General features: G+C 41.5%; 1 protein-coding gene across 4 annotated transcripts in view; it reads left to right on the forward strand.

Moving 5' to 3' along the window:
* The window catches only part of LOC135260837 (neuropilin and tolloid-like protein 1), a 45,063-nt gene extending 31,956 nt beyond the window's left edge, over positions 1–13,107 (forward strand). Inside the window, exons 7-11 of one of the 4 annotated variants that reach the window (XM_064346459.1) lie at positions 3,293–3,521; positions 7,591–7,704; positions 8,001–8,604; positions 9,545–9,619; positions 12,950–13,107. In XM_064346459.1, the coding sequence (XP_064202529.1) occupies positions 3,293–3,521; positions 7,591–7,704; positions 8,001–8,604; positions 9,545–9,605 (1,008 nt within the window). In that variant the 3' untranslated portion in view covers positions 9,606–9,619; positions 12,950–13,107. Of the gene's footprint in view, positions 1–3,292; positions 3,522–7,590; positions 7,705–8,000; positions 8,605–9,544 lie in introns of all 4 variants that reach the window. The other 3 variants (XM_064346458.1, XM_064346462.1, XM_064346461.1) reach the window with 3 other exon arrangements.

Raw genomic sequence — 13,107 nt, forward strand, 5'->3', positions numbered from 1 at the left:
ACACACAGATGGTCATACTCGTGGATTAGCTCAGCTCCAGCTGGTTTCAATTTCTTATTTTATAAATGCAAGTCTTTTTTTCCAACATATAGTAGGAAGTTTAGTTCACTAAACTTTAGTTCAAATTAACAAAACACAAGCATTTATTTGTAATTACAAATAGTCTAAATATTCCGATTAGAATATCTTACAGACAAGGGATAAGATTTTTTTTAATGGTTCTTGTTTACTTGTTTCCTCCTGTGCCTCTGGTATATTGTATACATTTACTATGTTATGGGTACAATAAGGATTGTAATCACACAAAAAAAGGAACAAGATAGGGATGGATCCATTTTATGCCTACTGGGAACAGGTTCGAACAATTCACCCCCATCCTCAGATCAATCCGAGGGACCAAAAGGGGAAATTCCTGTTATCCGCTTCCTGCTTTATGCCGAGGCAACTTCCTCTGGGAATGTGTTTGAAATTCCAATAAATAAAAAAATAAATAAAGGCAGTACTGTAGCTGTAAAGCTCCAATTCCTACGCGTTCACGAGGGACAGAAGAAAGCTTTGATTCGAGTGGCCAGAGGGCAGGCTTGCAGGATAGACAGCAGGACTGGCCTGTGTGATTAGCAGGTGCCCCTGATTGGGAGGAATGTTGAGTCCAGAGGAATAAACTAACCCCCCCCTCCCCCCCCCATATCTCATTCTCATTCTGCTCTTCTGGTCAGGGGAGGAACAGGCTTTACATTATTGATTCACCCTGCAGGTTCCTGGCTGGAGCCTCTTGCATGTGTGCAGCTGCAGTTTGTGCAGGCTGTTTATTCATACAGTTGGATATGTATGAATAAAGCGTGTCTGAAGCAGTTCATATTAGGCGCCATTGTCAAGAGTAAAACATGTGAGCTTCCATAACCACTACCCCATACACAGCAAAATATTTTTTGTAAAATTAAGTAGAGAGAATACTTTTTACACTGATATACTGTAATATATTTGGTTCCTATTGAGCTCATGTAACCTCCATTAGGGTTGAATTTTGCTGTGTCCTTCTCCACTAAACCACACTAACCCTGACCCCTGACAGTTCTGATGCGAGGCCACAGCGACAGCGTGTCTGCGGGCCGCCCCTCCCTCCCCATATGATCAGCTTCTTAACAGCATTCTAAAAAAAAATATTAAAAAAAGGCATCCAAGGTCTCAATTATTAATAAATGGCACAAACAGGGGCACGTAATTGTGCAAATGGGTACAAAGGACTATGAAAGGCCAGCAGAATTGACAACAGAAAAGTAGCGTATTTTGCACCTGTCTTTCTCTCCCCCCTCGTCCTCTAAGCCACTCTTTTCTGGGCTGAATGAGTGACAGCCTCTGCGCCACAGCCAATCGCTTTTCCGGAGGCGAGCCGGAACTCTCCCCTAAACTGTTCTTATCAGCTCATTTCAGCATTCGGTTAGATAGGCGTTGAACAGAGCTATCACTTCGAAGGTCCAATTGCAAAACTGTGGAACCAAATAAATTAAAACTTTAACACGGCACAGATCATTTTGGAGCGTGAGTGGGCTTGCGTGTCCATTTTTTCTGAAAATGTAAATATTAAATGAGCTAAGCTGTTCTTGTTCAGTGGCATTCATGCTATGTTGTTCTACTCTATGCTATGTCATGCTATGCTACAGGCCTACTATGCCATGTTACACTACGCTACGCTACACCACGTTAAACTATGCTAAACTTTACTATGCTACAGTAGTTGCTTTAGCTAGTGTATTTAGGCAAAGTGCAGCTCTGTGAAGCAGATGGGCCATTTCTGTGGATATAGAGTGGCGGGGGCCCGGCTGCCCGGCTGCCTCAGTGCTGGGGAGGCATTCGTGCTGTATGTGGCTTTTACCGGGCGACGCTGCCCCTTGCTAATGAGGAGGGAAGCTTCTCTTTCCCGCCATATTGCCAGGTCCGGTGCCATCCCTGCGATTGACTGAGATAAGTAGGCATGGACAGCAGGGAGGAGCATTGTCTGTTGCCCTCTGGTTACTTCTGTGTAAAGGGAAATGCCCCCTGCATTGAGCGGGTGAAACACCTGCTGTTTTTGATTGCTCTGCCTCTTTTAACTGTTAAGATCTTTCTCTGTTTAAAGCGCAGTTTGCTTCCAGGCCTGATACATCTCTAGTAATGGAGGCTGAACAGAACCCTCCAGTTTTTCATCATGAAACTAGGCTTCTGTAGTGCAAACAACAGGGCCATTTGTTTCAAGCATAACTTAAAAATAATTTTTGTTTGTTCTTAAGTATTCTATTGATATAAATGCAGTTTGCTTATTGTATCTTTGAAGGGTGGTGTGTGTAGTAGTTAACTGGATGAAAAATATATGAGCAGATAATATATATTTTGGATAATCTATAATGTTACCAAGAAGGTAATGGGTTGATAGTGATAGTGCATATAGCTGAAGCAATATGTTATGTTAATGCAGTGGAACACACCAGTCTGCCAGTATCGTTGTGGGGCGAGGAGGGGGGAGTCAGTTAGCGTTCTCAACCTCATCTTTGTATTTGTAGGCCCATCTAATCCCTGCAACATCTTCAGTCGATTTTTGGAGAGCGCGGGCGAGTGGAGACAGGCACTCCACCGTAGCTGGCAGCCGCGCTGAGCTCCTTCTCATGTTCCGGTTGCGCCCACCGAGCTGCGCAGCGTTAGCATCCTGCAGTATGGCCGGCTGTGAGAGCCCGTTCGCTCAGAGGAGTAATACCAGGACAGCTCTCCACGTAACTGAAACGTCTCACTCACCAGGGTGATGCTGCTGCCAATCACAGGGCTTCCTGCAGGCCTACTGGCCATAGGTGGCACCTGTACGCTCAAGATTCAGTAGACTGCAGACAATCTGCACATTACATTACAGCATTGAGCAAATGTAGCTTTGTTTTGTCACTAATTATTTATACCGCATTATTATTTAATTTATTATTTGTATTTGAACCGCAAAATGCCCTATGCATCCCTTTGCATCCCTTACCCCTTTAAATGCTGGAAAAATTCTGAAGAAAATTCTGCAGATTCCCAGGAATTTTCAACAAAACATGTTACTAAACAAAATGTACAATCCAGTGAGAGAAGACTTTTGTTCCGGTGGTTCTGATTGAATTTTGAACCTAGTGCTTTTGTTTTCTTGTGAACAGCAGTCGGTGATTGACAGCCCTGGCCATTTCTGACTCCCTGATAGCATTGTGTACATTCAGCCGCTACTGATTCAGCTCAAGCAAGTTTCATAGCATGTTTTCTGTTTTATTGTATTCATCCATTTTCCTCTTTGCAGATTTACTTGCGCTTTCTGGAGTATGAGATGCACAACTCCAACGAGTGCAAGCGGAACTTTGTGGCGGTGTACGACGGGAGCAGCTCGGTGGAGGACCTGAAGAATAAGTTCTGCAGCACGGTGGCCAATGACGTGATGCTGGTCTCCGCGCTGGGCGTGGTCCGCATGTGGGCCGACGAGGGCAGCCGGAAGAGCAAGTTCCGCATTCTGTTCACGACTTTTCAAGAGCGTAAGCGAGCCGATAATGTTTCGGGTTTACTCCTCTTTGTTGTGCCACACTGCATTTAAGCATCAAGAAATATCAGCAAACCTCTCTTTTCTTACCCTTTTTAAAACCCTTTTCATATATATTTTAACTTGCCAAATTTTTTGTTGTCTGGGGTTGGGCTGCAACAGTTAACACATTCATTGGAGGGAGTAATCAACTAATGCTTTTGTCAAAAGATAAAGATTTTTTATCACTTGTGAACGCAGAATGTGTTCACCATCGAGCAATATAAGAAATCTCCAAAAAAAAACCATTATAAACATTCAGTCTCGCAATTGGTTTCCCTCACAAGAAGGCATTTTTCTTTTTATTGCAAGTCAAATTTGTGGACAAATGATTGAGTTCAGGTGGAAATTACTTCTGTATGTTTAATCATTTATTTTATTTTTATAAGCAGCATTGTCTATATCCTCAGCTGAACCCCATAGTGTGGATTTTTGGCTGTTGCGGAAACATAATCTGGTGATGACATTTGACAGGCCTTCTGACAGTAGCTGTTGTGCTAACAGGATTTCCATAATAAACGTATTGATCTGGAAAGGCTTGTGTCTCTGAAGAACAGGTCGGTCAGTCACTGTCTAATAAGGTGACCATCAGGCACTCGAGTCTGCGACACAGACAGCGGTGAATTCAATAAAATAGAAATAGGACAGAAACAGGTGGAATCGCTGAAAATGTCATGGGCCTCATAAAATCTTTTCATCTATTTTTTTTCTCTTTTTTTGTAATTGAAAGCCCACATCTCCTGATCTGCTGTTATCAATTTGTTCCAGGAAACATACAACATTAATGGACTGCCTGGATATATAATATGTTATATATTGCTAATATCATTCTTTAACATGATACATTAGAATGTAAGAATGACTCGGAACAAAAATATGACATGTGAGCAGACTGTGAATGTAACTGTCACAGATGTTATAAGTGATGCATGCTGTTCATAGTGGTGAATCATATTTAGGCCGTCTAAGTAAGTGTGACTTATGTTGTGGGTTTACACTAGTCTCTTAGGGTTTCCTGACAAATACAAATCCAAGGTTCCTCCTTTTGATTTTCCTATTGTGAGCGTAGCTGCACATAACAGTAGTGGAAACTTTAAAATGTTAATATTAATACACTAAGGAGTAGCAGTAGCAGTTGTGGCAGTAGTTTTCTTTTTTTGATATAGTATCAGTATATTCTGTTGCTATAAGGGTATGTTCCCTACTTTATTGAACCTGAAAATTTGGTTCAAGACCAGTTTTGATGGGTGAGTCTTCATCCCTCTTTAAAATGTATAGCTTTGCTGTGGAAGTGGTGTTTAGGACAAACCATATTTACATTGTAATAAATCAGAAGTACCTGTACATGCATGGATGCCTAGAGGATCCTCACTTCCAGGTAATTTACATGCCAATCAACAGCTGGATGTGACTGCAGAAGGAGCTCACCGGAGCCATTGGCAGGCCAATTAAGTGCAGGTGTGCGGCTGAAAAGGAATGCAGCGAGGAGCTTCCTGTTTGCTGTCTAATGAATAAACAGCGTGCGTGTAGAAATGTGCGTTTCTGCAGCTGTTTTATCAGCCAGCAGCCCCACCTCCCCACCTCCCCTCCCCACCCCGCCTCTGTCCCTCCCTGCCCAGTCATCCATTGAGGAGTCAGGGTGTCGGAGCGTGTGTACAGGGCTGAGTAGGATGCGCTGCGGCGTTTGGTGTGCGGTGCGGTGCGGCGCGGCTGCCCCCGCCCCCCGTCCCTGCCCCCCCCCCCCCCCCGAACCTCAGCCATGCCTAATTCCATTTATACAGACGGAGATAAAAAAGGAAGTAAAGGGTCTGCTTCCTGTAGAGCCGTCGCAGCGCGGGGCACGCCACATTCATTCACATTTCTCTCAAGACTGGGTTTAAGTGCCTCACCGGGCAGGCAGGGGGGTTAGAGGTGATGAATGACTGAGTCTCTGTCCAGTAGAGCAAATAATTAAAGAGAGGGAAAAAAAGAATGAGTGAGCAAGTGAGTTAGTGAGTGAGTGAACGAATTAAGAAAGGAAACAGGCAAAGCGGGATGGATGGGGGGGGGGAGTTCAGGTGAATGCAGTGAGTGGGTTTTTTTTTAAAGGGGCGGGGGGGGGGAGGGGGTGAGGATGAGGAAAGTGTGCATCATTGATGGTGAGCCGGTGCTGAATGGCTCCAGACATCAGGGTCGGGGTTGCAGGGGGTGGGTGGGGGTGTGGGGGGGCTGGGGAGGGGTGGTGTTGCTCGGCTACATGCCTTGGCTCTCACCTCGCAGCCAATCCGCTCAATGAGCATGGGGGTATGCCGTTGCCCGGGAAACGCCTCCTCACGAATTCCCCTCACAAGCTCTCTCTCTTGGGTCTGAAGAGGAGGCACCCCATACAGATTCCATACTGAAAAGCCATTTGCATCTGCGTGTTCGCTCCTTCAACATGGAAGAAAACGGTGCTTTTTCGCCTTGTCTCTCTGTACGTATTACCCAGCTTTACCTATTAAACTGTTTTTTTTTACTACCACCTTCTAAAAGGGATTCTGCAGTAAAGCCAACATTTCATTGGCAGTGTTTGAATTGCATATGGTCAAAATGACACAGAGATCTGTAGAAGACCATGCCCATAGCCAAGTATGCTGGTATCAAATGCTGATGGTAACATCTAAACTTACTTTTACTCTGTCTCTCATTGTATGCCTGTTTGGCACTCATGCTTGCTGTAAAGTATGTTTTATTTCTATGTTTTCTTTTTTAAACTGTAGTTCAACCATATGTTCTTCCATTAATGCATGCAACCCTTCCTCTTCAAGTCCAGTTCTCCAGACCCTGTTGCTTATCTACTGAATTTAAAACACTATATTAAGGTTTTGACAATGTGAAGGTGTGAAGTCCTATATTGTGTGCTGAGATGCGGTGACTTTTTTATGGAAACATGATATTAGTGTTCAGATAACTGGGGGTGGTGCCCCACCCAACACACAGAAATGACATTAAAATGTAAGATCTTTGCCACATCGGCCTTAATCCAACTAGTCAATTACTATTTAATTGATACACCAAGGGAACACGGTCTGGTGTGAGCAACAGGGCAATTAAATGATGATACTGCCATGAATTATTTTCACTCGAGCTTAGTCATCAGTGTCCGCTGAGATTTTGCCAGCATTGATTTGTGGACGGTGATGTGGCTCCACCATATGGCCAGCAGAAGAACTGGCCTTGTGATTTCATAGAGACATTGGTTCTATTGGCACTCCAGTGTGTCTCCAAGAAAAGATAGATGAGTCATTTTAAATTGCTCATTGTTGTTACACTCTGTGAGTCATCATAGATATTTGAAGAAAATCTGTCTCACATATGATTCTCTACACCCTTGATCTTTCTGGTTTAAATCCTGGCTATGTCATTTGTAAAGACCACTGTAATTGAAACTATTGATTATATGCGTCATTTTTGGCTGTAACGAGACTAGTAAACAGTGATTGCCTGTTCTGTAATTAAAGTAATTAGTAACTGAAAGTGCTTTTTTTAAGTGACCTTCGGTATTTTAATTAGATGCTGCTGTCTCTTCCTGTTGGCTGACTATGATTCAGACGTAAGGGAAGCTTATTAGAGACTCATTTCCTCTTAGCAAATGTGAATGGAATATGCATGACTTGTAATGATTGCATTTCTGCATGATTAACAAATACATTGCTATTTACTTACGATTTATGCTTGTTTGTATTTTTAGGAATATAAGAGTTTAAGGAATGAATGGTTGTAGTATGTATGCATTACCATTTTGTATGCATCATTGTTCAGAGTGTTCAGGTGTGGATGTAGTACTGTAGTGTGAGGCAGAACGAGATGTGTAGCACTGGAATATGAGGTGTGTGCATGTGTAGTACTGCAGTTTGAGGCGTTTAGATGAGTAATACTGGAGTGTGAGCCAGGTGTCTAAGTGTAGAGTACTGTAGTGTGACTTGTGCACGTGTAATACTAGAGTAAGTTTGTGTATAGGGGTTTATGTACAGCTGTTCATAACCTCATATTTCTTTTTTTCCCAGCACCATGTGAGTCAGACACATTCTTCTGCCACAGTAACATGTGCATTAACCACACCCTGGTGTGTAACGGCATACAGAACTGTGTCTACCCCTGGGACGAGAACCACTGCAAAGGTGAGAGTCTCCGGGGGTAACGGCAGGGGCCTAGACCTACGCGCGACAGCAGTGCCCCGCTGGGATTTGAACCTTAAACCTTCTGGTTGCAATATGAGTTCTCTTACCATTGTGCCAAGGCAGATATCTGAGCTGTTTCACAAATTCCCCGTGGGAGGAAAAAAAGGAACTGCTGCTTGTTAATGGAAACATGCAGAACCTGACTGACAAAGGGAAAAACTTTGTAAAAAATATAATTAGGGAGCAGTGGGGAAAATAAGAAGTGATGTCACTGCTCTTTGTGTTTTTCCACGCAGAGAAGCGGAAAGCGAACATCCTGGACAACCTGAACAACACCAACCTGGCCATCATCGGGGTGACCTGCGCCATCGTCTTCATCCTCCTCATCGTGTCCGTCGTGGTGCAGATCAAGCAGCCGCGCAAGAAGTACATCGTCCGTCGCGAGGACTTCGACCCCACCATGTTCCACGAGGTGTTCGAGCCGCCGCACTACGAGCTGTGCACCCTGCGCAGCGCCTCTGCAGCGGCCACGCCCGGCCCGCCAGGCCCGCCCACGCCCGCCGACCTGGCCGACCTGGCCGAGGACCTGGAGAACTACCACCGGCTGCGCTGGTCCTCGTCCAAGTGCGTCCACGACCACCACTGCGGCTCCCAGAGCTCCAGCCTGAGGGGCAGCCGGGCCAACCTGAGCACCCGCGGCGACCCCTCGCTCCCGGCCGACGTGCAGGGCCAGCCAATCAGGGTGCTGGGCCCGCCCACCGGCCGGAGGAACATCCTCGTGATGAAGCACAGCTACTCGCAAGACGACGCAGACGGGTCGGACGGGGGCGGGGAAGATGACCTGGAGGGCGTGCCCACCACAAGCCACAGGCTGACCCGCCACGACAGGGACGGCCAGCGGTCAGTATCCATTGATTTTTGACAAGGCCCTTCATTGCATGGGGCCTGGGTAGGGGGTCTTAGTTATCATTTATTTTATTTTTGCCTGAAAATATTCATATAATTTCTTTCTTGTTCTTTGTTCTTTTGTTCACCAGTACCGTTTTGTTTGCTTTTTTCCTTCAAGTTATTTTTCCCTTCCGCCTCTGACACACCTGTGATTCATTTTTCTGCGGGAAGGTTCAGGGGAGGGAGGTGTCGATTGACATTGCTTCCAGCCAATGGCATTACCGTGCTGTCCGGATTGTCGTAATTCTTAAGTCTTTGGCAAAATTTCCAGTTCTGTCTTTTCAAATAGCATATGGTTTTATCAGATGCAGACACAACAATGCTCCTTTCACCTGAATGGCTTAACATTTATTCTCTTTTACTAAAGTAGTTTTTAAAATGAAAGCTCTTGCACACTTACATATAGGAGAATGAGAATATATTAACAAATATTTAATTATACTGCACATTTGAATATTTAAATATTAAAGAATTAACGAATATGTCATTATATTATTAATCATAAGAATGATCAACAATACAGTGAGAACATTTAATAAAAGTGCTACTAAAAATAGATTACTTTTATCATTTTACACTTCGATTTACTGTTGGATACTAAAAGCAATGCACATTTAGAGTTGCCCTTCTGTACATGGTAATATCTAAAGTGCACACAACATCTGAACTCTGCTTACCCCCTATTGCTTATTATGCAGTGATGTGTTGTATTATAGGTTTGATTTTACTCTTTTCTTCGTTTGAATTTAAAAAAAATTTTCTTCATGTATATCAAATCAATTTCAGCTTGAGCACTGATGGTTAAGTATACTGCATGCATGGCAGCTCACGTGTACAAATGTGAATGCTCCCGCACAGTGTCAAATTAAATGAATTAGCAATAACCTTGCAGGTTCTGTCTCATTGGGTCTCTAAGCAGACTCGAGACTGAATACAACACAACTAGGGTCTAAGAGGCAGTGTCAAGGTAAGACCGACAACGACGGAAATGTTTTGCTGTTTTTTTTGTCCTCTGTGAGCTTGAAAGTAAATGATCAACCATTTATTACCGATTTTGTTTTGTACTGTAATGCTTATGTTATGTTGTCTGTTGACAGTTTTGTTCAGTTTTACGTTACTGTGCTTGTGTAGCGTTTACGCTAGTGATTGTGTGTTTTGAGCATGGCAATGAGAAATGTAAATGCACTGAGGGTGTTCCCGTGAGAAACGGAACCCAGGGAAAGTGCCTGGTTTCACATGCTACAGTCGGTCGCTTTTGCTTTCTGCGTTGAACTGATCACTTTGCCTGGGATTCGTTTTCAAATTCCAAAAAGTGTTTTCCAGTAAATGTAAAGTTAATTTCAAAAACTCCTTTTTAATATGCATATTATATCATAAACGTAAGGTTTATGCCTTATTTCAGAAATAATTTCTTGCTTCCATTTCATAAGCGGGTCTTGCATATGAAGTTAGTATTCATGCACTTTTTTGAGCATTTGAACATCCCTCAGAAACCAGTGCTGCATCTGCATGTGATGGCATGGTCATATGGTGTACTTATTATTTTTAGTATGTCTACGTATTATACAATATTGTTATACTGTTGGGCAGTTGATGATTGTATTTAAAGTATGCATGTGTTGGTATGATATTTGTATTCCCTATTTCCTTTCTCTTCTTCTACTCCGTGTTCCCTCTGGTCTGTTCACTTCTCTCCCTACGTTAGGGTAATAACCTCCCACCTTGGAATGCCGAAAGTCAGATAAAGTCACCAGCACACCCCCCCCCCCCCATCTTAGGATCTCTGTGAATCTCAACCCCATGCTGTCCTTCCCCACCCGATCAAACGCAGAGATGCAGATGTGTTCCCTAACACTTCTTTGCCACACAACTCCCCTACTGCACAAATCATTCTTCTGTAGGCAAACCCGGATTAAGCGGGAGTAGGCTCTGGTCCAAATTGCTCTCAGCAATAGTTCACATTCCTTCTAATGTCATTAGAAGATGTGTAAAGAAACCAATGCATATCTTGGTGCATCTCTTACCAACACATGCACACTTCAATCCACTGACTGCCAATACACAATAATTGTTGCTGAATATTAATTAATGTATCACTTCTATAACCAGTTGTTCCTTGTGGATTTATAATTTTCATCTGTGGATTGAATATATGGTTATGAATGAAAATCAAAGAAAACTCCAAGGCACTCTCTTTTTAACAATTAAAATGCCTTTGTTATCGTGGCATGGTCATATTAAGTTTTTTTTATTTTTATTTTTTCTTTTTGATTTTGATGTCTATACTTATCCCATCCAAAGAGCACTTCAAACAAACTCAATTTGAGTCCAGGAAACGCTCCTACCCAAAAAAATTTTTTATGGTTATGAATGTTTTGTGGTAATATTAAGTTAAGCATGTATGAATATTATAAATGTACAATATGAAAATGCAAGGGTAAATATCCATAACCGATATTAGACTACCAGTATTGGCCAATAGCAGTGCCTCTCTGTTTCACATTACTGCACAAAAGCAAACTGCGACCAAGCTGCCTCTTTCATGGAATAAGTAGATGGGGATTGATGTCAGCTAATGTGGGAAATACAAATAAAGGGTTAAACAAAATATATAAATATTTTCTTCCAGTGAATGAGATTCCAGGTCAAGAAGAGATTAATCCTATAACATCTGGATTCATCAGGTTTTGTTAAAAGTCTTCTTAAAATATTATCCTAGAATGATAAATTAGCACATGGTGTTGATCTCCTGTTTGTAAAAAATAAAAAAAAGAAATCTGCAAAAGAAATCTATTGCAATTCCAGAATGGAACCTCCACTATCTTTTTATTTAACGTGTCTATTATCTATATTCTCTCATGGTATTTTCTATTTCAAATTTTAAAATATACGTAGTATTATGACATGCAAAATGATATGCTAATTAAAATTTGCATTCAGGATCTTGACAAACTAGTTTAAATACTGATTCAGCCATGTTTTATATTTCAAACACGATCAAGTGTAATCAGTACAAAAGTCAAACGTTCCTCTAAATGGTAAATTCTTTATAAACATGTTCCTACAAATATGTAGATTTTGGCTATTATAAATAATTTCATTTCTGCATTGACAATATATTCTCCATATTTATTCATATTTAGTAGTTAATGCATTAATGCAATTATTTAAATTTTAACTTATCGTTCCCTTTTATAACTCTATGTGCAGATTCAGCCAGTATTTCATGAGTTATTGTAATGCAGATCAGAAAGTCACATGTAAACTTTTTTATGAGGGAAAAAGCAGACGTTGCATCTTAACTGCATACCTTTCATAAAATTGATTTTGGTCAAATTATTCTCATTATATTTTCTCACTTTGTTTGGTTACCATTGTTGTGATTTGGATTTGTCTGCTTTAGAATACATTGTTACCCATTGAAGGATATTGTTCCTGAAGGACAAGGATGATCATTGTGTTCTGATGTAAACCAATACAAAAATGGCATACTGTAGGTCTACTGGAACTTAAATACCCAAATTCTCTAAATGTGTTGTATTTATTTATTTGTTATTGTATGTTTGTGAAAGTTCATTGGAACATTTGTTTCCTGGTAACCATGTTGATTCAGTGAATAATTTGTGTGTTTTTCTTTTGTAGTGTGGAGGTTTATTTTTCAGAAATTTGCACTTGTTTGTCAGTTTATTTTTTTCTTTTGTTCTGCATGAAAATATTTTTACAGAACTGTATTCCATAGCATGGAAGTCTCCAGCAATGGATGCTTTTGTATACCTGGGTGTGCAAAAATGTTTTTCCTCCCTTGTTATTTTCTGTTCAAAGAATCCTTACAGATTCATGTAGATTCCGGTTCAAAACCATCTTCCATTTACAGTGTAGTTAATATGCAATATGCAAAACATACATTTACTAGGAGATATTAGCTGAAACATGCTGTATGGGTATGGAGCACAGTATAATAAAAAGATGAATCCAAGCTACACATGAATACATTTTGATAGGTTAATTTTCTTTTCCTACTTATAATATGTATTTTTGTTTTCTTCTTGTGTCTTGTCAAATAGTCTTCCTTGTTTTGACCATGTTAGCATGTCTTGACAGGTGTTTCTTAATCTCACTTCTTTATTTTATACAGATACTAGCAAATACAGACAAGAAGACTCTTCACAAGAAGTTTGCTTTTGGTGTTCTTCCAAAGACCTTAATGACAGGAAGCGGAAGTAATTTGACGTATAGTGGCCTCTGTGGCTTCTTGAGCTACATTGGACCTAATAGGGATTTTTTTTCCTCTCTGCAGGCAGATGCTGCATTCTACTGCCCCTGACCACATGTGGAATTAACTGTACCCCCTCCCCCTCCCCCATGCCATCCATCTTCAAAGACATTTTGCTCTTGGCATCCAATTTATTGTGATCAAGAAAAAAAAATACAGAGTTTTTCTTTTTTTACTGGCAA

The sequence above is a fragment of the Anguilla rostrata genome, chromosome 8 (assembly GCF_018555375.3).
Source record: "Anguilla rostrata isolate EN2019 chromosome 8, ASM1855537v3, whole genome shotgun sequence".
Taxonomy (NCBI): domain Eukaryota; kingdom Metazoa; phylum Chordata; class Actinopteri; order Anguilliformes; family Anguillidae; genus Anguilla; species Anguilla rostrata.